This window comes from Geotrypetes seraphini, chromosome 12 (genome assembly GCF_902459505.1).
Source record: "Geotrypetes seraphini chromosome 12, aGeoSer1.1, whole genome shotgun sequence".
NCBI classification, from domain to species: domain Eukaryota; kingdom Metazoa; phylum Chordata; class Amphibia; order Gymnophiona; family Dermophiidae; genus Geotrypetes; species Geotrypetes seraphini.
In genome coordinates, this window is record NC_047095.1 from 64,214,281 (window position 1) to 64,239,650 (window position 25,370).

Consider the following 25,370-nt stretch of genomic DNA (forward strand, 5'->3'; position numbering starts at 1 on the left):
TTGCTTCCAGATATGGCCCCTAAGCGCCCGGAGAGTGAATTAATTAATAATAAAATAATCATTTTATTCTTTTGTACCGCCATACTGAAAAAGTTCTAGGCGGATCACAACAAGGTGAGCTAATACATGGGATACAGATAAAATACAAATTAGAATAATGGACTTAAAAACAGATAAAGACAGAAAGCATTTACAATATAATGCAGAAAATACCGGCATGGCAGGGAAAGAAATAATACGTAGAACAGATCAAATACATCATGTTGAATATAAGGAACTTGATTGAAAAAATAAGGCAGAATGCATTAAGATACCAGCCTATCAAGATTCTAGAATCCCAGAGAGTAACAAGATTCTAGAATCCCAAAGAATAGCAACATTCCATACAGAATCTCAAAGAATAATAATAATTTTATTCTTATATACCGCCATATCAAAAAAGTTCTAGGCGGTTTACAAAAAGGTGAGCTAATACAAGGGATACAGATAAAATACAAATTAGAATAATGGACTTAAAAACAATATAATGCAGAAATTACCGGCATGGCAGGGAAAGAAGTAATACATACAACAGATCAAATATATCAAGTTGAATCTAAGGAACTTGATTGAAAAAATGAAGCAGAATGCATTAAGATACCAGCCTATCAAAGAGTTGAGTCTTTAACAATTTTCTAAAATCAAGATTGGAAGAGACCTCGAACATAATTACAGGCACTTCATGCAGGAACTTAACCCTATTTTCCCATGTGATCCACCGTTCACTTTCCACGGTTTTGAGGCGTAATGAGAATTGCTGGAACCTAACCTCTAATTTCCCATAGATTCTACATTTTCGTTCTTTGCAATTTCGCAGTTCGCAAACATTTTCGCGAGCCACACCACCTCAGACTGTAATTACATTTCTCCCAGATTCTTTAATGATGTGCGACCTTAACCTCCCTTTTACAAAACCATAGCACGGTTTTTAGCCCTGGATGTGGCAGTAATAGTTCCGACGTTCATAGGAATCCGCGCTACAGTTTGGGGGGGGGGGCAAGTGCTATTGTGAGATGCGTGTATAACTATTTTGACAGAAGGGGGTGTGGCCATGGGCGGGGCATGGGTGGCTCAGGGTTGTTCACTAAAGATGCACACAGTATTATTGAATACCCGGGATCCTTGACTAAATTACATGCCAGGATTTACATCAGATTGCAATTGGTACATCCTTGTAGCCTAGGTTTGGCTTGGAAATCAGCTCTAAGGCCTGGATTCTACAAATGACACACAAACCCCCTCTTCTATTAAACTGTGCTAGCAGTTCTTAGCGCAGAGAGCCGCGCTCAATGGCCCGCGCTGCTCCCGACACTCCTAGGAACTCTATGAGCGTCGGGAGCAGCGTGGGCCATTCAGCGCGGTTCCCTGCACTAGAAACTGCTAGCACAGGTTCGTAGAAGAGGGGGTAAGTTAGGCAGCAGTAGGTGTAAAGTGATGCATGTCGGTAACCAAAATCTCCTGCACGAATACAGGATGTCCAGGGCGGTACTTGGAGAGACCTCCCAGGAAAGAGACTTGGGAGTTCTGATCGACAAGTCGATGAAGCCGTCCGCGCAATGTGCGGTGGCGGCAAAAAGCGCGAACAGAATGATAGGAATGATAAAGAAGGGGATCATGAACAGATCGGAGAAGGTTATATTGCCATTGTACCGGGCCATGGTGTGCCCCCCATCTAGAATACTGCATCTAGCACTGGTCGCCGTACATGAAGAAGGACACGGTACGACTCGAAAGGGTCAATAGAAGAGCGACTAAAATGGTTAAGGGGCTGGAGGAATTGCTGTACAGTGAGAGATTAGAGAAACTGAGCCTCTTATCCCTCGAACAGAGGAGATTGAAAGGGGACATGATTGAAACATTCAAGGTACTGAAGGGGATAGACTTAGTAGATAAGGACAGGTTGTTCACCCTCTCCAAGGTAGAAGGACGAGAGGGCACTCTCTAAAGTTGAAAGGGGATAGATTCCGTACAAATGTAAGGAAGTTCTTCTTCACCCGGAGAGTGGTAGAAAACTGGAACGCTCTTCCGGAGTCTGTTGTAGGGGAAAACACCCTCCAGGGATTCAAGACTAAGCTGGAGAAGTTCCTGCTGAAGCAGAACGTACACAGGTAAGGCTAGTCTCGGTTAGGGCACTGGTCTTTGACCTGGGGGCCGCCACGTGAGCGGACTGCTGGGCATGATGGACCACTGGTCTGACCCAGCAGCGGCAATTCTTATGTTCTTATGCCTCCTAACTTAATTGGCTTAATTGACTTTAATTGGCGCCATAATTGACTGTGTCATTTAAAATCAATTATTTTCTCATTAAAAAAAAGAAAATGGAGGCATCTCCAACCACAACGCCATTCTTCCGACTACGGAGGTGCCTAAGGATGTCTAATGTCTCAGAAGGCGGGGGTTAACACCGGAAGCCACCTCGGATGCCTTTCGGTGCCTCCATAGTCATGATTCAGGTCAAAGATAGGCCTTTAAAACCCTGGCCTGCATTTCGGGTGCCTACCTTTTTGCAGCGGCTGCGATTCTCAAAATGGCACCACTGCATGACTGACACGTGATCAGCGCCGCTTGTTTAGGTGGCCGCTGCAAACGGCGCCATTTTGAGAATTTGGCCATAAGCGCCCAGCTTAGAACACCATTTGTAGACCTAGCGCTCCATGTATTTTGAGTGCCATGTACTGAATCCTGCCCTTAATGCTTACCAAAGTATAAACTCAGGTGTCCTGTAGTATGTTCTTAATCTGCACACACTACTGTATGCTGAAAATGATTTTTTTAATTTTTGCATTATGGGGGTGGAAAGTGCCCCGGGGCGGTGGCACCCCCTGCCCAAGTGTATCGCAAACTGTGTGCCTTGACAATGGCGAGGAGGAGAGTCATCCACGCCGGCTGATAGTGAGAGCCACGTCCTGTAGGAAGTCATCCGACGCAGATGACTCGCGTCCTGGCCGGCGTCTCTCCTCCTTTCCCTGAACCTCCACCAAAGCGGGCCACGGCCTGATGGATATCCACACACTTCCGGGAGCCTTCCAGCACTGGATTTAGTGGGCCACCAGCTGGAAAGTTTGCGAGACACTGGCCTGCCCTCTTCTCTGCCTCTCCACTTCTTCCCCACCCCCCGTTGTGTGCACCCCTTCCCTTTCCCCGCACCAGGAAGTGACATCAGAGGGAGAGCCGAGGCGGGAATGAGCAGCATGCTGGAGCTGCTGCTCGCACCGGTGAAGCGCTAGAGCGGGGCTGCCCAATTCCAGTCCTCGAGATCTACTGGCAGGCCAGGTTTTCTGGATATCCACAATCAATATGCATGAGAGAGATTTGCCTGCACTGCCTTCTTGGTATGCAAATCTTTCTTACGCATGTTCACGGTGGATATCCTGAAAACCTGGCCTGCCAGTAGATCTCGAGGACCGGAATTGGGCAGCCCCGCTCTAGAGGTGCAGGAGAAGGGAAGGCGTGCATGCGCAGCGGGAGAGGGGTGGCCGTGCCTGGGAGTGAAGAGAGGGTGTTTCTGTGCTGCGTGAGCCTTTCTTGCCTAACAACAGTGTTTCTCAACTGGGTCCTGGAATCCAAAATGAATATGCATGAACTTGATTTGCATGCACTGCCTCCACTGCATGCACATTTCTTTCATATGCATCCATTGTGGATATCCTGAATACCAAGGGAGTACTCCAGGACCGAGATGAGAGAGACTGACCTACGAAATAGGTGTCGGTAAGTGCTGATGCGACATTTTTTATTTTTTTTTTTTAAATTGCAATATTAGTGCATAGCCATTAATGCAAAATTATAAAAAGGGAAAATGGTCCATTTTACTACATAGTAACATGGCAGATAACGACTCAAATGGTCCATCAGTCTGCCCAATCTGATTCAATCTAAAAATTAGTTAGGGTTTTTTTGTTTTTTTTTCCTTCTCCTTACCACGGCCTTGGTGCAAGGGAAAAACCTGCTTATGGGCAGACTACATGCAAAGCTTAGTACACGTCTCCCTCCGTATTCGTGGTTTCGATTATTCACGGGTTTTAGCTTCCTGGCTCCTCCCCCCCCCATGACATCAGCATGCATAGAGAAATCGCTGATTCCAAGCGTTTACAGAGAAAATCGCCGATTCCCAGCACTTTCTTCACCGTGTTTTGCCTCTCCTTCAGGAACAGACCAGGGCTCCCACCATGTTAGTCGCGGTTTTACCATATTCATGATGGTTTTTAATAGAAACCCCACGAATAATATCTGAAAAAGTTATTCACGATTTTTCTGTATTTGCGGTTCTGTTCATCCCCCCTATCACAGCGAATACGGAGGGAGAAGTGGAAAAGGACCCCTCACTGTTCTGTACTGGGCTTCCTGCACTCTTTCTGCTTCATTTTGGTGATCAACAATTCAAATTATCTCTTCCTTCCAGAAAAGGGAGTTAAGTTTTTCAGTCACTCTTTGATTTTTAAACTATCTCAACTGTGGAATGACCTTCCACTTCTTTTTTTTTTTTTTTGTAAATCTTTATTAGTTTTCAATTATTAACATTACATTACATTACATTAGTGATTTTTATTCCGCTTGTACCACAGTGAATTTAAACACAAACGAAACAAACAAAAGCACTTTAAATATACAAATATTTCAACAACAAACATTTTGACCCCCCTCCTCCATTTAACTAATGAAAATAAAACCACATGTATAATTTTAATAAAATAGATATAATGAATAATAATTATAATGTTTTCCCATCTCCCTCCCTCTCACCCTGGATGTGTAAGGAGGACAGATAAAAAGAAAAGATTCATGACAGCTATTGTGACTCAATAAATGATGTCAATGGGTTCCAAACCCTTTCAAATGCACCACTATATCCTCAAATTTCAGCATTCATTCTTTCATATTTGTAGCTAGAGCATAAGTTTGCCCACCAGAAAGTATAATTAAGTCGGTCATAACTCTTCCAGTTGCGTATTATCACTTCTTTTAAGGAGTTCCTTCTCACTTCAATCTTTTCGCAAATCCTTAAAAACTACTTTATTTGCTAAACACTTTGAAAATTAACTTTACCAAACTTAGTCCTTATTCTTTTCTGTTTTTTTTTTATTCGATAACTTAACTATTGTAAACCGAGTCGAGCTTTCCTTGGATGATGACTCGGTATATAAAGTCAAGCATTAGATGAGATTAGATTTTGTGCGGCTCTGCTCCCGGTCAGCACTCGGTAAAAGGCTGGGTTTGATCCAGGTGCTGGGCTCCTTCCAGCCTCCCAGCAGCAGCATCCCACTGTCTCCCTTCTCTCTCTCTCTCTCTCTCTCTCTCTCTCACTCTCTCACTCTCTCTCTCTCTCCTTCTTTGACAACTCCTACTCCAGGCTGGGATCACTCCTCTGCACTTGCTAAAGGCAGAGGAAAGCGGCAGAACTTCCCCAAAGCTGATTTTGGGAGCTATGATGCAATCCAGCGCTGGGCTGCTGTGCCTGATTCTGATCCTGCAAAGGGGGACGTCCAGGCTGGAGCTGGCAGACACGGGACAGTGTGACCTCCCGCAATCGGTGAGCTGCTTTTCTCTCTTCCCTCTCCCCCCCCCCCCCCTTGCATTTTGCCATGCACCTCTTTCCCTCCGGTGCAGAACCGAAAGCCCCAACTCTTTAACTACAAAGAGCTCCTTTCAGGGTCAATTGCTACCACTTTTCCTGCTCCCAAACCCTCCGGCTTAAGATTTCGGGATGTTATAACGTGCCAGGGCTCAGCTCCGACTCTCAGGGTCAGATCCCCAGCCTTCCTTCCCTCTTAACCCTGTTCACTTTCAGTCCATTTTTTTGTCTTCTTGGTATTGATTCAGAGCACAGGGGCAGAGGAATGGGCTCAGAAGTGGCCTTCATTGTACCTTTTTTTTTTTAATTTCCAGAAGTCTGAAAAGAAATGTACAAATACTACAGGCAGATCTGTCCATCTGCCAAAAATAAGTTTCTTCAGTCTAGCCAAACGTACGGCAGGCTGATTATTTGCACTTGTGCCCAGCTTATATGGAGAAATGCACACATTTCTTAATTTCCATACAATTTGGTTTTAATCCATATGTGTGCTGGGGTTTGTTTGTTTTTTTTAAATTTACTCCGTAGAACAGTTAAGAGCTGAGAAGCCTAATGACAGCTGTTTTTTCTCCGTTTAGCAAGCAGATATGAACTCTTTCCTGTGGACGATTAAGCGAGACCCCCCTGCGTATCTGTTTGGCACTATTCATGTACCTTACACCAGGGTGTGGGACTTTATCCCGGAGAACTCCAAGAGAGCGTTTCAGGCCAGCGCGAGTGTTTATTTCGAACTGGATCTCACGGACCCGTACACCGTCTCGGCCCTGGCCAGCTGTCAGATGCTGCCCCACGGCAAAAACCTGCAGGACGTGCTACCTGGCGACCTTTACCTCCGGCTGAAGAGACACCTGGAGTACGTCAAGCTGATGCTGCCCTTCTGGATGACTCCGGACCAGAAGGGGAAGGGTCTGTATGCGGATTACCTCTTCAACGCCATCGCAGGGAACTGGGAGAGGAAAAAGCCTGTCTGGGTGATGCTCATGGTGAACTCGTTGACGGAGATGGATGTCCGATCCAGGGGGGTGCCGGTGCTGGACCTGTACCTGGCCCAGGAGGCGGAGAGGATGAGGAAGAAGACGGGGGCGGTGGAGAAGGTGGAGGAACAGTGTCACCCTCTGAATGGGCTCAACTTTTCCCAGGTAAGAGGCATGCTTCTGGGCAGAACCTGGAAATAAAGCAGGTGAGGGTGGAGCAGGGGCCGTAATCAAAGGCCCTATAGCATGTAATTACCTAATTAAGCGTAGCATGCAACTGACAGGGCAAAGCGTTCCCCTGAAGAGTGAACATTGCGGATAACAATAATTACTGTCATTTAGATACTGCCGAGCATATACAGCACTGAACAGATACATTTAGACCCTCCCTGCTCCCTGGAGTTTACAATCCTTGAAGAATGGACAGGCGCAAAGGCGAAGGCATGAGATGAATCAGTGAGGCGATCGTAGCTGAGGTTACGGGAGGGGCCGCTGAAAAGTTCTCAGCCCAACCAACAAAGTTGGAACCGTCTCCGTCGAGGGCTAGACCCGCAGCCCGGCGATTTTACCACTTTATTTTCCGTTCCGTATTTTCAGCCGGAATGGAAAAACGTGGAAAATCGCTGGACTAAGGCTCCCCCCTCCCCCCTCTTTATCAAGCTGCGTTAGGGATTTTTATTGCAGGCCGCTGAGAACTTTTCAGCGGCCCCCTCATAGGTGGGTTAAAAGCACTGAAATGTCGGAATCTTTGTAAAACTGGGGGTTCATATCACTGTGTCCCCTTACAACCCCTCCCCCCAATAAGTATATATTTTAATTTATGTTTTTATTAAGTTTTCAAATTTTTACAGCCCACAATAAACAATGATACATATGCAATTCTCATAAAGCCATTTAGAAATTCCCAACAATACATACAAAATGCTAAATTTTTCAGCAACAACCGAATCTCAACCAAATAATAAGGAAGCTTCCACACTATCGATGGTTCCGCAATGCCAGAAGCCCCCAAACTCAAAAATCCTTCAACGAAAACACCAAAAGACATCAAAAGAGCCCGCTGAGTCAGCAGGCCTCAACCATCTTATATTTCCCCTTCATCCAAAATTGATATGAAAAGAACGTGAGGATTAAAAGAAATCTCTATTCCGGACGTGGAACTTAAGAACATAAGATTGCCGCTGCTGGGCCAGACCAGTGGTCCATCATTCCCAGAAGTCCGCTCACGCGGCAGCCCTTAGGTCAAGTGTACAAGGTTTCTAGTTTACAGGATAGAATTGTTCAAGTTTCTATTGAAATATTCCTCCAAATATTATAGTTCTCCTGCTTGCATCTGCACTCGTCCCCCCACCATCAACATCAGAGATGTGCATTTCTTGACGCATGGAAAATACATCAAAGTTAGCCCTTATCTTTGCATCCGATAGCACTGCATTTCTTGGAACCCCGCGGAAATTATTGCTGAAATATCCCATGTCATGGGTTTTTTTTTTTTCCTTGTGTTGTAATTATAGTGTGAGCTCTTTCCCAATAGGGCACCTTCGTTGGAAAGAGTGCGCGCAACTGACAACATTGCTCCTGACGCAAACAACATTTTAAATGGCAAATAAAGAAAATTAAAATTCATACAAACGAGGGTGGCGCACCCCTCGCACAAAATACGAAATCAGCCCTTCTCCTTTCTCTCCTCATGGATCCCGCCCTGACCCTCTTCTGGATCTCATGCACCCTTTACCTTGGACTTTGTGGTCATGCTTCCTCTTCGGAGCAGACTATGCAGCTCCATAGCCTTTCCAAGTTTCCAAGTTTTATTTCAAATCTGATATATCGCTTAAAAGTTGGCTAAGCGGTATACAAAGCGGGGGGGGGGGACATAATTAGACAACAACGGGCTTAAATGATATATTGAAACATTGGCTATAGGAGAGAGAATCAATAAAGGTCAATAGGGGGGGAGATGCTCTTCCTTCTTTCTAACGTACGGGAATCACTTATCATAAGCGTCCTTAAATAGGAAGGTCTTTAAATGTGCTGTAAAATTTTCTATAGGTGAATCTTCTCGAAGATGTAAGGGTAAAGAATTCCACAATACGGGCGCTGCAACTGAGAAATTTTTTTTCCTAGTAGTATCGTAAAAAAGATGTCGTAGGGAGGGAACGATTAGAAGATGTTGGCTACTGGATCGCCTTCTCTCTGCCGGGACTCATAAGAACATAAGAAGTTGCCTCCACTGGGTCAGACCAGAGGTCCATCGTGCCCAGCGGTCCGCTCCCGCGGCGGCCCATCAGGTCCATGACCTGTGAAGTGGTTTCTGACTAATCCTATAATTTACCTCTGCTTCTATCTGTACCCCTCAATCCCCTTTTCTTTTAGGAACCTATCTAGACCCTCCTTGAACCCCTGTAGCGTGCTCTGGCCTATCACAGCCTCCGGGAGTGCGTTCCATGTGTCCACCACCCTCTGAGTGAAAAAGAACTTCCTAGCATTTGTTCTAAACCTGTCCTTTTTCAATTTCTCCGTGTGCCCCCTTGTACTTGTGGCTCCCCACAGCCTGAAGAATTTGTCCCTATCTACCTTCTCTATGCCCTTCATGATTTTGAAGGTTTCTATCATGTCTCCTCTAAGTCTCCACTTTTCCAGGGAGAATAGCCCCAGCTTTCTAACCCCAGACCCCCAGATTTCAAGGGCTCTTGATCTCTTCCCTCTCACTCTACCACCTTATCTCCTCCTTCTCTTGATCTGGACTCCGTGGATCCAGTCCTAGTCCTTTGCCCTATGACCACCTGGTTCTTATTCTACAACAACAGAAAAAGAAAGCACAACCCTACGTACGCCAATGCAAGACAAAAAAGAGCGGGGAAGGGACACCGCACATCAGCCTCAAGGGACAATCAATTGACTAAGAACGTATAAATGATAAAAACATATACATATGAATAACTAGAACATAAGGCAAGCTTTACAGAGAGACTTTAGTTCTTTTTGTACTGGATCCCAACATGGTCCGTGTTTCGGCTAAAAACGCCTTCCTCGGGGGTGCTCATATAGATAAAATCCAGTAAATGATGCCAGTATACGTGTAAAAACGAAAAGGAATGCTCTCAATCTGTAAAAGAGCTTGCAAAGACAACGTCTTGACCAGGCCAAAGAAACGCTGTGAGCTATCACTGCTATCATTTATATGTTCTTAATAAATTGATTGTCCTTGAGGCTGACGGGCGGTGTCCCTTCCCCGCTTTTGTTTGTCTTGCACCCGGTTCTTATTCCGTTTCTGGGCTTCCAGTTCCCCACCCCCAAACTCATGGCTCCCACACTCCCCTCCCATCTCCAGACTTCACGACTCCTTCTCCCCCTCATTCCATTGTCCCCATTCTCCTTCTGAACATTCTGACGTGTGCTTTCTAACCCCAGACCCCCAGATTTCTTCTCGCCGAACTCATTGTTCCTCTCTCTTCCCAGCCTTCTGGCTTCCTCCTCCCTAGACCTCTTAGCTTCTGAAATGCAGCAATTAAGCCTGGCAGTAGTATCAGGAAGCAAAAACGAAAACTAAGGGGGTGGGGAGTTATCAAGGTAGGCTATCATGAAGATGGGTTATTGTACCACAAGTTGTGCTGTTTTAGCTCAGATCCTGTTTCAAGCAATGAGACTTGTGGTATAATAAGTCATTTTAATGGCATCCCATCTTGATAACTTCCCCTTTTAGGAGCAAGAAAGCAATTATATGACTAGGCAGCTGGTAGGAGCCTATTTTATACAAAAACATAGGTACTTCCTTTCCTTTATCGAATACCAGTGTAACTGCTGAAATAGCACCTATAGGTATATATTATAGGTAAGATCATATTCTATAAGTTACACTTGTGTGAGTCCCACCCTATGCCCCTATCAAATGCGACCTCACCTCGAGTATTGCTTTCAATTCTGCTCTCCTTATCTCAGAAAAAATACAGCAGAATTAGAAAAGGTTCAAAAAAGAGTGACTGAGATGATAAAGGGGATGGAACCCCTCTCGTATGAGGAAAGACTAAAAAGGTTAGGGCTCTTCAGCTTGGAAAAGGGGAGATATGACTGAAGTCTACAAAATTCTGAGTGGAGTAGAACGGGTACAAGTGGAAGACACTCGCTGAAGTTACAGGGAAATACTTTTAAAACCAATAGGAGGTAACCTGTTTTCACTCGGATAATAGTTAAGATCTGAAAACGCGTTGCCAGAGGATGTGGTAGGAGCGGATAGTGTAGCTGGTTTTAAGAAAAGTTTGGACAAGTTCATGGAGGAAAAGTCCCTGGTCTGTTATTGAGAAAGACATGGGGTAAAGCCACTGCTTGCCCTGGATTGATAGCATGCAATGTTGCTACTATTTGGAGTTTTGGCCAGATACTTTTGACCTGGATTGGCCATTGTGGAAACAGGATACTGGGCATGATGAACCTTTGGCCTGACCCAGTATGGCTATTCTTATGTTCTTATATTCTAAATGGGTGTTTTCAAAATAGTGCTTAGGTGAAAATTTAGCCTAAACATTCCCACATGTAATGGGCGGGGCCTGTGAGGATGACCCTGCTCCGGTCTTGCATTCACTGTTTGCTGGTACTGCCGTTGCGTTTCAGGAACGACCAGGTCCGAAGGGGAGGCCATCAGAAGAGGAAGTGGCAGATCAAGGGGAAAGGGAGGTTAGTCACGGTCCAGGTGGGAACCTGAACTTGCCAGTGCGTATTTTGGGGATATGAACAGTGCATGCCTGGAAAGCTCACCCTTCCCCTTTTAAAAGTGGAGATTATTGGCCTCGAACTCCTTCTGCTCTGGTGGTACTGGGCTTATCTGTGTCTTGGTCGCTCCTTTTCAGATAGAAAAGGTGGAAGATGTTTCTGAGCTAAATTTAAATGAACCTAACTGGAATATGTTTTTTTACTGCTGTTTATAGTTCGGTTAAAATTGTCATATAGCTGATAAATTGCTGTAAATCTGCTGTCAACGCGGATCCTAATCTAACTGATGTAAACCGCCTAGAACTCGCTGGGTATGGCGGTATATAAGAATAAAATTATTATTATTATTATTTATGTGACCAGCAAATATTTCCTATTGCACACTGAAGAGCATTGTAGTATCCTGGATGTTCCCCTTATATCTAGAGCTTCCGATTTGTGGTTTTACACTTCTCCCTCCGTAGTCGCGGTTTCAGTGTTCGCGGTTTTGATGATTCACGGTTTTTAGCTTGCTGGTTCCTCCCCCCCAAAATGACGTCAGCTTGCATAGAGAAATCGTCGATTCCAAGCGTTTGCAGAGAAAATCGCCGATTCCCGGCACTTTCTTCGCCATGTTTGGCCTCTACATCAGGAACAGGCCAGATCTCCCACCATGTTATTTGCGGTTTTACCATATTCACGATGGTTTTTAATAGAAAACAGTGAATAACATATTGAAAAAGTGATTCACGTTTTTTCTGTATTTGTGGGTCTGTTAATCCCCCATCACAGCGAATACGGAGGGAGAAGTGTAACTGATAAAAACCCTCCTGAAGCAAACATATTAAAACAGGGTTTTATTGGATAATACCAGAAACACACCACGTCCCTCTCACCTGGTTTGTTTTGCGTCATCCCTGTTCTCCACTGGCATCTCCTAAGTGACATAAACGAACCTATTTGATTCCACTCAAAGATGTAGCAAGCGTACTTGGGGGTATGAAAGTAACAAGCCCTATTTTTATTTGCACCCTGCTGGATTTCCTAATTAGCTGCCAAATAAATACCCCAAAGTTCAATATACGAGCACCTAAGAACGAAAGTCCCATTTTTGTAGTCGTTTGGGACCGGCACTGGCTGACATGAACTTTGCAGGATTTTACATCAAATCTCGATGCTTTGCAGCTGTCGGTGAAAACATCTGAATGAATGAAGGGCTGCCTGAAATCGTTCTTTTAAAACCCGATACGCATTTCCCTAATATGGTGCCAGCTATTTTCCTATTTAAGGAGTGGAAATCGGAAACATTCACGCCTACTTCCTGATAAATCCTTTCAAATCGTATATACAGTATATTGAGAGCATTCTTTTCGACCTGCCAGGTCAGTTTTTCCCCAAAACTGCCCTGGTCACTCCATAACCAGTCGGATTTTTAGGATATCCACAGTGTAACATGTAGGAGATACTAACCGGTAGTTCTTAAAGAATTCAAATCACCTGCATCTGTGTTATGCATAATGTAAATACCTTACTAGCTTTTTGGGGGTCATCAGGGTAGGTTTGGCATGTTCTGTTGATGCCCAATATTGTCCCTTTAAGCCAGTGTCTCTCAAACGTTTTTAGTTCTGGCACACTAAACGGAGCAAATGTTTTTCACGGCACACTATAATTGAAATGATAAAATTGCAAAACCAACAAAAATTAAATCCGAGAGTTATTTATTTAAAGTTCTTTACGCCATGTGAGGGTAATTGTAACGGCAGTGAAACTAAAGTAGATAGATTTGCAAATCAATGCGATGAATTAGCTTGTTTATAAACGTGGCTCGATAGTCGACAAGCAAACACGCATTTCATCATCCACCATCTACAGTCGTTCTCTTTTTTTAAAAATTTTAATTTCTGACAGAACTGAAAATCCAAGCTTGCAAAGATAAGAAGATCCAAAGTATAACGAGGCCTTGATTGCTTTGCTGCTCAAGTTAGGATAACTAATGCATAAAAAAATAAAAATAAAATGACTTGCCATCATTTTTCAAGGACCAATCATGTCACAGAATGATGCTTGTCTGGGCGGTTGTATCCTTAAGCACACAGACGCTCATAACATCGACAGACTCTGCGTACGCGACGTACATGTCATCTATTCTAGTTTATACATATAAAGGGAATTTTTAACAATTAAATTCTGGAATCTCTTGTGGCACACCCGGAATCTCTTCGGGACACACCACTGTGCCCTGGCACACAGTTTGAGAGAATGAGAACCATGAAAAATGAAGCCAAACTGATTAGAGATACATTTTGTTTCTTTTTTTTTAAAATAAGTCCACAGTTTTCCACTAGTTGATTTTGCTTTTTCATTGTTCCAGTTTGTGTCGTATGAGTATTTTTCAGCCCCTGGAAATGCCACAAAAGGTTATGTAAGACGTTGTAGCAAGAAGGGAAAATAGTTATTCATGCAGAACGAAGAACACGACCAGACTGGCAGAGGGCAAATATAAAAACTGGTCTAAACTGAGCCGTGTACAAAGGAGTGAGAACTTATATTTGCTTTGTTAAAAATCTTCAAGGACGCCTGTGAAGCGATCGGTTCTTCCTCGGGTCACTTTTCCTGTTTATGCCCGCGGAGGCTGCTGAAGCCTGAGAAAGTGCCATTTCTTCCCCCGCGGTTACCCTGTTGTCATTCTTGGTGGCCGACGCTGTTGATTAGAAGACACTAAAGTAAAAAAAACATTAAAACACAAGGCTCCTTTTACAAAGCTGCGCTAGCGTTTTTAGTGCCCGCTGGCGTTAGTTCTAGCCACGTAGCGCGGGTTGAGCGCGTGCTGAAAATCTGCGTGCCCTAAAAACGCTCTCGCAGCTTTGTAAAAGGAGCCCAGGGTTGTTTTAGCATATCCTTTTCTTCTTCATTTTGACATTTGTAAGCAGATTTTTTTTTGGGGGGGGGGGTTTCAAGATACCGTACATGAATTTTGGAACTGTTTTTCCTGTCTATAGATTTTTGTAGTTGAAATACTTAGCTCTAGTTGTATTTTAATTTTTTATTTTTTTTTTTGTAAAATGCTTAAATACATTGTGATAAGTGGTATTTATAGTAATCAACCCAATCCTTCCCTTGTCCTTGCCCACACTCCCCCACCACACACAAATACACAGTTATATTTCCAGTCATATGTGAATTATGATGATTATTGTATACATGCTAATTTAGAGCACTTTCTAATGTTAACTAAAGGCACGGTGTAACAGCAACCTTCTGGCTTCTGTTCTGTGAAGCTGGAGGCATGTGAAATACGCCCAGAAGACCTTGGCACGGAGCAGTGAGTGGGTGTCCTCCCAGCGTGAGATAATTAACCGCCTTCACTTATTGTGTTCAGAGAGTTCAGTCCTTTCTGCATCTCAGGAGTGTTGAAGAACCGAGATCTGCTTATGAGTAAGCCGTGCAGAATCTTGTCTGATTTATAATTTTTTTTATTTTTTTTTACAGTGGTCTATGTGGGTTCAGCCTCACTGCATTAGCTAATATTCACACCCTGTTATATGAGTTAATTAACAAGCGCACTGGAATAGGACCAAGATTTTTCACAAATAGCTATGAATTTAAACCTTGTCCAACTCTCTCTGCCATGTTTCTCTGGCAGTATCTAATGCATTTCTTTAAAAAAAACAAAACCCCCCCAATATTTTTGCATACTGCTGTTAGAGGTGACAGAAAACCAGCTTAAATATTTTGATGCGGTTGTATTTCACACTTCTTTCATCGTTTTTAACGTTATTCTCTCTTCTCCCTGGCTCTTTCCACTCAGCCTACCTTACTCTGCCAAGATCTCATGCCTGTGTAATTTATCTTTTCCCCTGTTTTCGGTTTAAGGTTACAATACCGTCTTAGCTGTAGGAGTGTTTAAAAGAACTTGTAATCCATGTATGAGAGAAACCAGCAGGAACTGGGCGATCGGGGCAGAGAAGGCCAAAAGAGCTTGGATGCCCCTTGGAACGAAACCCCCCCCCCCCCCATCATCTTGAATGCTGCATTTTCGTCCTATAAACTTAATTATGGCTCCCAGTCTGAATCTAAGGAATCGTTTCAAAGTGGTGATCAATGGTGTGCTTTTTCTTTGCTGAAAACATTTGAAGCAAAGACTGTGGAAACACTCATTTCAACTCTTTCTTTTCCCTGAGGTCTAACTGTTGACCAGCTTCTATTAAAAGTGTATGTGTGTGTGGGGGGGGGGGAGGGGGAGAGAGTGGTTTCTGTCGTCCAGCTGTTTAAACTTTGTGAATACAATATTTGGATCATTATTCTGATAACTGACAACCCGAGTAATGTTAGAACGCTGATTAGTTAACTTGTGAACTATTTAATTTTAAGAGTTTCAAGACTGTGGAACAAAGAGCTTCATGGGGAAACGTGGCGGGGGGGGGCAAGATTAAGGGCTCCTTTTACGAGCAGGCGGTAGTTTTGTCGGCTAAATCCGGTGCGTGCGCTAAAAACGTTAGCGCACCTTCGTAAAAGGAGCCCTAAGTTGTTTTGGGGTTTTTTTCCCCCCTTCCAATTCCACCTCTAGAGGTTAAAAAAAGTTTAGCACTTAAGAACTTAAGGTGCTTCCAGGAAAGGGAAGGGATCCATGTACTGTGGAACCCTCTTATGCAGTGACGGTGAATTTCTTAACAAAGAACTCTTCTGTGAAAGCCAGAGGTCTACAAACAAAATCTCGTCTTTGTGGGACTAGACAAACATCACCGAGCCTGCCTCCCCAACCACCGCCCCCCAATCTTTGAGATTTTTATGTGGCATGAGAAAAGTTGCTGAGAGTCTTAAAATCCCCCACTTCTTTGCGTTTTCACATCCACCATCGATTTTTGCGAGACAGAGACGGTGAGTTGAGTCCTTTTCCTATAAGCCACTCTGCAGCGAGCCCGAGTTCAGCTTGAAAAGAAAAGTCGCTGGACAGGACGGGCTGTTTCACAGACACCCGCTTGAAATCTTTTTCCCTTCCACTCGCAGTTCAATTGCCGGTGCAGGGAAAACTTGGCTTGAAATGACACCATCGCAAGCGGAGGCTGAGGAGACAAAATGGCCGATCTTGGCATGTGTGTGACCTTTATCCTTATATGTGTCTCTTTGTTTCCTGCCACCAATGACTGGGGGAAACCCGCTTTCTCTGCATACAGTGAAAGTCTTTATATTGTAAGTTTCTCATGAAAATGAAAAGTTTACTGCAAGAATGGTTCATTGTGCTGTAGCTTTAAGAGATCTGAAGGGGACTAGTGGGACCCACTGTATATGTTTTTGCACATTTATGGTTCAGGAGTGTACAAAGATAGGGGTAATATCAATCATAAAGCCAAATGCTCACCACTAGACTATAGTTGGCTTTCTTTTCAGGGCTCTTAATTTTCACCCATTTTATTTATATATTTAATTCATTTTTTTAAAAATCCCAAATGAGCTCAGAACGGGTTACAGGTTAATATGCATAATATACAGTCAAGACGGGTTACGATTTGACATACTTAAAATATAATGTGTGCAGTGGCATAGTGAGAAGGGTGCAGTCTGCCCTGGCCACCATATTGCCCCCCTTCCCATTCCTCCCCCTGCCATGTGCGCGACCCTTCCCCCACACCTATTAACTTGCTGCCTGCTTCGACGCTCTCTCCGACGTCACTTCCGGGACCCGCGCCTTGGAAGCGACGCCGGAGAGAGCGCCGAAGCTGACGCGGGCAGCAGGTGGGTGGCTGCTCGTGCCGACATTAAAAGGGTGCGGGGAAAGGGCACGCATGCGTGGCAGGGGTGGGGGAGAGGCACCACCACCCCGGGTGACATCCATCCTGGCTACGCCACTGAATGTGTGCAACTTAACTCAACATACACAGAGGATCTAATTTCGATATACAGTTCTTTTATTTTACTCCTTTAGCAATAGTCAAGGGTTTAGATCAGTGGTCTCCAACTCCAACCCTTTGCAACATTTTGGATTTGTCAGTACTTGGAGGCCCTCAGAAAAAAATAGTGAATGTCTTATTAAAGAAACGACAATTTTGCATGAAGTAAAACTCGTTATAGTTTATAAATCTTTCCTTTTGGCTAAGTTTTAATCCTAATATTGGCATTTATAGCTACAGAGACATATGATCAAGAAACTGTTTTATTTTTATTTTTTTAATTATAATTTTGAATACATTACAATATCCAATAATTCAAGGAAAAAAAAAGAGAAATCTCACAAAACAATTCATAATCATTCATTCATACATAATTCCTTTTAAGCCCACGTTATGGGGAAACATGTTACAATTTCTAATCAAACAAAATTTAAAGGAAAAGATAAAAGACAATAATTCTCAGTTCGTCCTAATGAACCCTGGATCATTCCTTCCTAATTGGGATTCTAATTGCTCCTCTTATTTCTCAGCAGATGAAACAACTCATTTCTGTTCTCTCGCAACTAGAAATTGTTGTAATTGTATGGGGTCCCAAAAAAACATACTCAATATCTTGCAACTTAACCAAACATTTACAAGGAAATTTCAGGTAAAAAGATGCCTCTAGGGCCAAAACTCTAACCTTTAACTTCAAAAATTCTTTCCTTCTCAATTGAGTGGTCCTAGAGACATCCGGAAAAATCCTAACCAGATCCCCACAAAATTTCATTAACCTGTTTTTAAAGTAAAGTTTCATTAATAACGTCTTATCTATCTCACTCATGCATGTTATCACCAGGGTGGACCGACTCTGGATCAAATCCTGAGTATCTTCCAAAAATTTAGTCAAATTTACTTCAGTCGTGACCAAACGGTCCACCTCCTGGGCAGATTCTATTTTTTTGGGAGGAATATAATAGTAGCTATTTATTGGAAAATTCTCCGCATTAGCCAATCCCAATACTGTTTTATTTTACTTTTACGATTATGATAGACATACCGAGGGCCTCAAAATAGTACCTGGCGGGCCGCACTTGGCCCCCAGGCCGTGAGTTTGAGACCAATGGTTTAGATGAAGAGAGAAGTTTTTTAGTGCTCTTCTGAGATTTAGAAGTCTTTCAAGGGATCTGATCTGTGGGGGGCAGTTGATTCCAGTAGCTTGGTAACAAATGGGAGAAGAATTGTCGCCTGGTCTTCTGTAGGAGGGCATGATCAGGCATGTTTCCTCCTGGGTCCAACCTATAAATGCTTTATTATTCTTAAGTCATGTTGATTGAAAAGATAGGTCTTCCATTAAATGCTGTGTCATTCTCAAGAAAAGCTTCCAATTACGTGCAAGAACGTGAGACGGGGAAGCCCCTGTTCGTGCTCCTCTCGGCTTACTGTGTTTGTGACTACATCTAGAGTTTTGGAGGAAACTGTGTAGCCTCTGAGTACAAAATGGCTCTCCGTATCCAATGGTTAAGTGATAATGGCGCCAATTCCTTGACTTGCCACCGAGCCTTTTGGATCTGCTTTCTGTTCTGAATGCTAAACTTGCAGAAACCTCAGTTACAGAGTGAAATAAAGTGTTCTCTTCTACTATCAAGGGTTAACATTTACATCTTGCCTGCAAACCAGACATATTGGTGGGTCTTTCCTAGAGAAACAAGATTCCCACACACAGTATGTAATTATCCAGTTCAGTACCTTGTATACAGTAAATACAAGCTATTTTAGCTCAAGAATTCTTGGGGAATTTTGCTGTGAATACAGATTTCACTAAGGAAGAAAGCTGGGACCGGGACTTATATGCTGCCTTTTTGAAGTTATACAACCATACTCAAAGCGGTTTACATACAGGTAGAGGCAGTACCTGGTTTATGAATGCCCGACTTACGTCGGACTCGTACTTGCAAATCTGAGTTCTGCTTCTCCCTTCATATGCCAGCGTGACTATCTTACTCCTTTCCTGTCCCAGTGTAACCTCTTCCTCCCTTCCGTGTCTCAACCTGCCCCTCATCCTCCTTCTCATTTGATTCCCTCCTATGGCTGTTGCCTCCTGTGACCGGCTCTCTCCTCTACGACGTACTTCTTTTCTCAAAGCCGCGGCCGCGATTCCTACACTCAACCCGCAGCTGACTCGGAAGACTTCCCTTCCTGTCCCGATGCACCCCTCTTCCTCCCTTCTGTGTCCCAATGTGCCCCCTCGCCCTCCTTCTCATTTGCCTCCCTCCCTTGGGTGTTACCTCCTCTGACCGGCTCCCTCCTCCAGCTGCTATACTTCTCTTCTCAAAGCTGCGGCCGCGGCTGACCCGGAAGCCTCGTAAGTGTGCCGAGGCCGTAGCTGTAATCACTACGCCACACGTGAAAGTCACCTAAATGAGAATAATTGAACAAAAATACCGTCTGGGACTTGTGAAGTATTAGGGCTGTTCCAGGAGAAAAGAGCAATTTTTTTTTTTTTTGAAAATTTAACTCAAATTTTATTGAGCCAAAGAAAGCAAATTTATGGCAGACGTTCCAAACTTAACCACTGTAGTGTGAGCCTTTTTAACTGCATTCATGTTATTATAAAGTACCTTATAATTGAATAAACTTCATGTGAATGAAGAGAGAAGGGAAGAAAGAGGGATACAGGCTGTCAGATTCTGTGCAGGTCGTCCAAAGTTGGGAACACAGTTTTGGGTGTGGATTGCAGATCCGCTGTTAGATTAATTGTAATGTAATGCAGCATACTAGGCCATACTTAGATTTTTAATGTGAATATTTTTTTACTTCTGTAATGATCTATTGCTTATGTCTGATTTGTTCTGGCTGTACACTGCCTTGGGTGAACCCCTTCAAAATGGTAATAAATCAGTCCTAATTAATCAATCAATCAATCAATCAATTACTTAATAAGAACATAAGAATTGTCGCTGCTGGGTCAGACCAGTGGTCCATCGTGCCCAGCAGTCCGCTCATGCGGTGGCTCTTAGCTAATTAGACAATGACAATCAATTGTTGAAGGAGAGTGTGGCATAGTGGTTAAAGCCACAGCCTCAGCACCCTGAGGTTGTGGGTTCAAACCCACGCTGCTCTTTGCGACCCTGGGCAAGTCACTTAATCCCTCCACTGCACCTGGTACATTAGATAGAGTGTGAGCCCACCAGGACAGACAGGGAAAAATGCTTGAAGTACCTGTATGGAAACGGCTTTGAGTGTGGTGATATCCAAGTCCCAACCCTTTCCTCTTATTGGCATTAGCAAGTCTAATAGGCAGCCATTATTAGTTACATGAAGATCTGCCCATGCCTCGGTTTTATAACTTGATGCAATCTCTGCCAGGAACTGCAAGAGTTTTCTTCACACTTCTACCTCTAACCCTCTGTTGTAGTTCCTTCCTATTTCTCCTACTGTAAACCGCGTCGAACTCTACAAACGTGGAGATGATGCGGTATACAAACCTAAGGAATAGATTAGATTAGAAGTTTGCAAATTCGCAATGGAGGAGAGAATGGGAGAGAAACTGAACCCAATGGATGAACAACGGGAAGGAGGAATGAAGGGATGTGATGCCTGAGTAAGCCCATTCTGGTTGGGGTAGCAAAGGAGTGACAAGGCAGGTTTTTATTTGGGGGTGGGGCGGGGGGGGGAACACTTGCAAACTGTGCCACTCCATAGAGATGCCTATCTATGTATCACTCATATTTGGTTAAGGGAAGTGGGCAGTTAGGCCCGGAATCTCAAACCAGCGCCAATATTTGCGGGCACCTTAAAAGTGGCTGCCGACCGTGTGCCAATCATGCATCCGCACTGGCTTCGCAATGATGCCGATGCGAAAGATAGGCGCCGGAATTGTAGGCCAGGGTTTTCCGGGCCTACGTTTCCGAAGCCTATCTTCGTGAGACTCGTGCCTATGTAGACACTTTAGGCCGCCTAACGCCACTTCCGGCATTGCCCACGCCTTCTTTAGCGTTCGGTGGCCTGAAGCGCCTACATACATAAAATAGAAGGTGTCATCTCAAAAGATTGCTAGACAAAACCTTCGCCTTCCAAGCAGCCAAGCTGAACTCATGGCTTGCCCAAATGATACTCGAGACCCCCACTTACCTCGGCTTCAGAAAATCACTCAAAACTTACCTATTCAGCAAACAAAACCCCTAATGGTCCCCCCCCCCCCCCGCTGATATTAACACTTCGCCTCCCCTGCTTCGCCCCCCTGCTCTTCTCCTCCCCCATAATAGCTTCTCTCTTCCCTATCTTCCATAATCTCCCATCATCCTCTGTCAAGTTCGGTTAAAATTTGTTATATATCTAATAAATTGTTGTCTAACTCTATAGTTCTTGAGTCTATGAAATTCAGAGGTGAGGGAGAAAATTTGGACTGGACTTCCAGATTCTCTAAGACTGGTAGATCAATTATATCAATTTCAAAAAAGTTTAAAAACCTTGTTGTTTTCACAATAGTTAATTTGATTTTAGCTGTCTTATAGTAATTTTAAGCAATTCAACATACTTTTTTCATCCATCTAATCTAACCAATTTCTGTTTTTATCCCACAGTTTTTACTTGTTATGTTTCATTTTTTAACGCACTGTAAACCGAGTCGAGCTCCTTAGGGGGTAGATTCAGTCTATAAAATGAAGATTAGATCCCAGATTCAAGGATGTGTAATCATTTGTTTCACGCATTAAAATTAATAACTCGCACTAAAGTAGATTACAATAGCATGGGACTCTTGAAGCTTTGGATCATTTACTTTACTGCTATCCCTTGATACTGCAGTTTTGGAGGTCTATTTGGGGGACCAAGTAAATAATATGTTAGAGTCTACAATCCGGTGGCTTTATCAATGAGAAATAACAAACTTCTATTAGTAATGACAGGGGTTGCCGTGCAGCTTATTTTAAGAATTTGGAAAAACTGGGATAGGTTGAATTATTCATTTTAGTGGGAATCCCTGGGTTATACTTATAAAATGGAACGTTGCATGGCCATACAACAGGGACGCTTTAAGAATTTTATGGATGTTTGGGAACCATTGGCTAAATATTGTAAAGAGGAATAATTTTTCATTTTGTGGGCATGTAAACATACACATCCTGGGGGAGGGGGAGGGAAGAGAATGGAATTAGAATTGATCCAAGGATTTTATGAATAGTTCCTGAAGGTTTGATATATTTGTTTTTTAGATGGGAGGGTGGGGGAAATTTCTTTGTGTAGTAATATTTGTAAGTTTTGTTGCGCTTATTATATAATGTACATATATGTGAACCATTTATGGAGCATTTGTAGTTTGAAAAATCAGTAAAGAATTTAAAAATTACAATAGCATGAACTAACATTATCACTGTAGTGCAGCTTGGAAATTGAACACACATTATAAAAACATATTTTTTTACCTCTCTGCCGCCTTCCCGGCCTTACCTGGTGGCCTAGAGGGCTTTCAGGGCAGGAGCGATCTTCTTACGCTCCTGCCCCGTGCAGATCGCCATGAGGAAATGGCTGCTGTGAGTTCCCGTAGTCTCTCGAGCCTATGACGGGAACTCCCTACAGCCATTTCCTCATGGCGATCTGCATGGGGCAGGAGCGTAAGAAGATCGCTCCTGCCCCGAAAGCCCTCTAGACTACCAGGTAAGGCCGGGAAGGCAGCAGGGAGGTGGGGGTGGGTCAGAGCCGGATAATCGCGGGTTTTCGCCATTCACAGTCCAGCTCTGCCCGTATCCCCCGCGAATAATGAGGGAGAAGTGTACTATGTCCCTTTTCATGTACGGCGACCAGTGTTGGACGTAGTATTCCAGGTGGGGGCGCCCCATGGCCCGGTACAGTGGCATGATAACCTTCTCCGAACTGTTTGTGATCCCCTCCTTAATCATTCCTAGCATTCTGTTCGTCCTTTTCACCGCTTGCGCGCATTGTGATTTACAGAAGAAAAATAACAATCGGAATAAGAATTTAATTACCTAGAAATTTAGCAAACAAGTATGTTATCATGTGTTTCCTGAACCGCTGATACGTATTAACGGTTGCAAGTAACAAAATTCAAATCCTCATCCCAAGAATACTGCTTAGCACTTACATAATTTTCAATTTCTGCCACTTATGGTGTCTATAAGCACTGGACTTCTGTAACATATGTACTAAATTAGTCCTTAAATGTGTTGTGGGCAGCTTATATAGTAGAGTTCCTTTTTTCGGCTTTTAGGTTCGGCTTTTGGTTAATGTGTTAGTTGATTTTCATAGACAAATCAATGAGGTTTTTATTAGGAGAATATAGATTCTTCCAGGGCTGTTTCTACAGGGTGATTTTAGCTAAGTGGGTTCCAGGGGTTACTTATGATGTTTTGGGGTGATTTGTAGATGTGAAAGCATTTGTAGATGTGTTTTTGTGCATCTGAGGTAAATATTTTGTGGAATATTTGCTGTTATACAATGTTAATTTCTTGTACAATGTACTGAGCTGAGTTGAAACATATGTGTTAAATTCAGTAGAAAGAAAATAAAAATAAATATATTGGCATAGGTTGCTGAAGCATATGGCATGTCGGACAGCATTCGAATACATTTTTAATTTCCTCATTTCCTTGCCAGGGTAACATTTCCGCCACAGGTTAAGGGGTGGCAGGAAGAAATCACTTACCAAGATACTGGAGATCATAAATGTCGGAACGGGGCAGGCCACGGGGACCATGGCCTCTTCCAAAATTCTCGGTCGCTGTGGTTTGAGCCCTCCCACCCACCGTTCTTCCGGTGTTTGCTGAAATCTTCGGGCAGTCACCGTGCAGCGTAAACAGCATGCTGGCCCCAGAACCCTTCATTCTACTTCCGGGGGCAGGCCTGCTCGTGGATGTTGCACAGCGGCTGTTCTCGTAGGCTTCCGCGGCTGGCATCATGATTGTAGCAGGTTACCAGGTCTTGCCGCGTCCATGTAGAAAGAACCAATGTTTCAGCCATCACGCTGTGGCTTTCTTCAGGGTATGCTGAGGTTTGCAGTGTGTCTATATGAGCAGGCCTGCCCCCGGAAGTAGAATGATTATATATATATATATAGATAGATAGATAGATAGATATAGATATATATATATATACTAGTCATTAAGCCCGTTACATTAACGGGTGCTAGAATATATGTCTTTCTGTCTCTCTCCCTCCCGCTGTGTCTCTCTCTCTCCCTGGCCACCATTCTCTGTCTGTCTTTCTGTCCCTTTCCCTGCCCCTGTGTCTTTCTTCCTTTCTTTCTGTCTCCCTCCCTCCTGCTGTCTGTCTGTCATTATTTCCCTCCTTTTCCCTGTGCAGCAGCATGTTCACCCCATTTCCCTGTGCAGCAGCAACAGCATTTCCCTCCCCCCCCCCACACTTTCCTTTGCAGAAACAGCAGCGGTATTTCCCTTCCCCTCCAGGTCCCTGTGAAGTAGTAGCAGCATTTTCCTCCACCACCCCCATTCCTTTCTCTCCCCCCTCCCCACTTTCCTTTGCAGAAGCAGCAGCGGTATTTCCCTTCCCCTCCAGGTCCCTTACACTCTTCCTGTCAGGTCAGTAAGTGTTAACCTGGATAAAGATTTATAAAAAAAAAAGTAAGTGTTAACCTGTCTGAGGGTAAATACTTTCAAGAGGTCGCAGGCTTGCTGTCTCGCTCTGAGGACGGAGTCTAAGTGCCTGAAATACTTCCCATGCTGACATGCTTACATTAAGTGAGTTGGTTTTTTTTCACAGCACAATGAAATGCAAGCGTGGAGCCCAGTGCCTATTAAAATCGAGCATTTGATTCTATGCCAACCTGTAGCAATTGCATTTTCAATCCAACAAAATGGGTATCTGACACACCCCTGGCTGCCGTGAGTTCTAACTTGACAAAGACTTAAGATTTCAAAGGGTATTTCTGTGGTACTGGCACCTCCTCTGAATCAACACCACGCTATCTGGTCAGGTCCCAGCCTAAGATTGTCTTGACCCTGCCAAGAAAAAGAACGGGCCTAGATGAATGAGATTTTCATTAAATGCATTCTTAAATTTCTGGAATGAGTTACTGACTGTTTTTGTAGATCACTGTCCGGGTTGTTACTTTTCGCTTGCTATTTGAAAGTATTTGGCTGGGATACACAAGTAAAATTACTGGTTTAGAAATTGTGTTGCCTTATTAACGTGTTTAAAAATTATTTGAGGATGCACAAAATATAATATGTTCATAGAATGATTCAAAATGTTGTG

The 25,370-nt window shown here is 43.7% G+C and overlaps 1 protein-coding gene across 1 annotated transcript in view; it reads left to right on the forward strand.

Moving 5' to 3' along the window:
• Positions 1-5,354: 5,354 nt before the first annotated feature.
• The window catches only part of TRABD2B (TraB domain containing 2B), a 422,910-nt gene continuing 402,894 nt past the window's right edge, over positions 5,355-25,370 (forward strand). The window contains exons 1-2 of the mRNA XM_033917188.1: positions 5,355-5,569; positions 6,190-6,750. Coding sequence (XP_033773079.1) covers positions 5,465-5,569; positions 6,190-6,750 — 666 coding nt within the window. The 5' untranslated portion in view covers positions 5,355-5,464. The remainder of the gene's footprint in view (positions 5,570-6,189; positions 6,751-25,370) is intronic.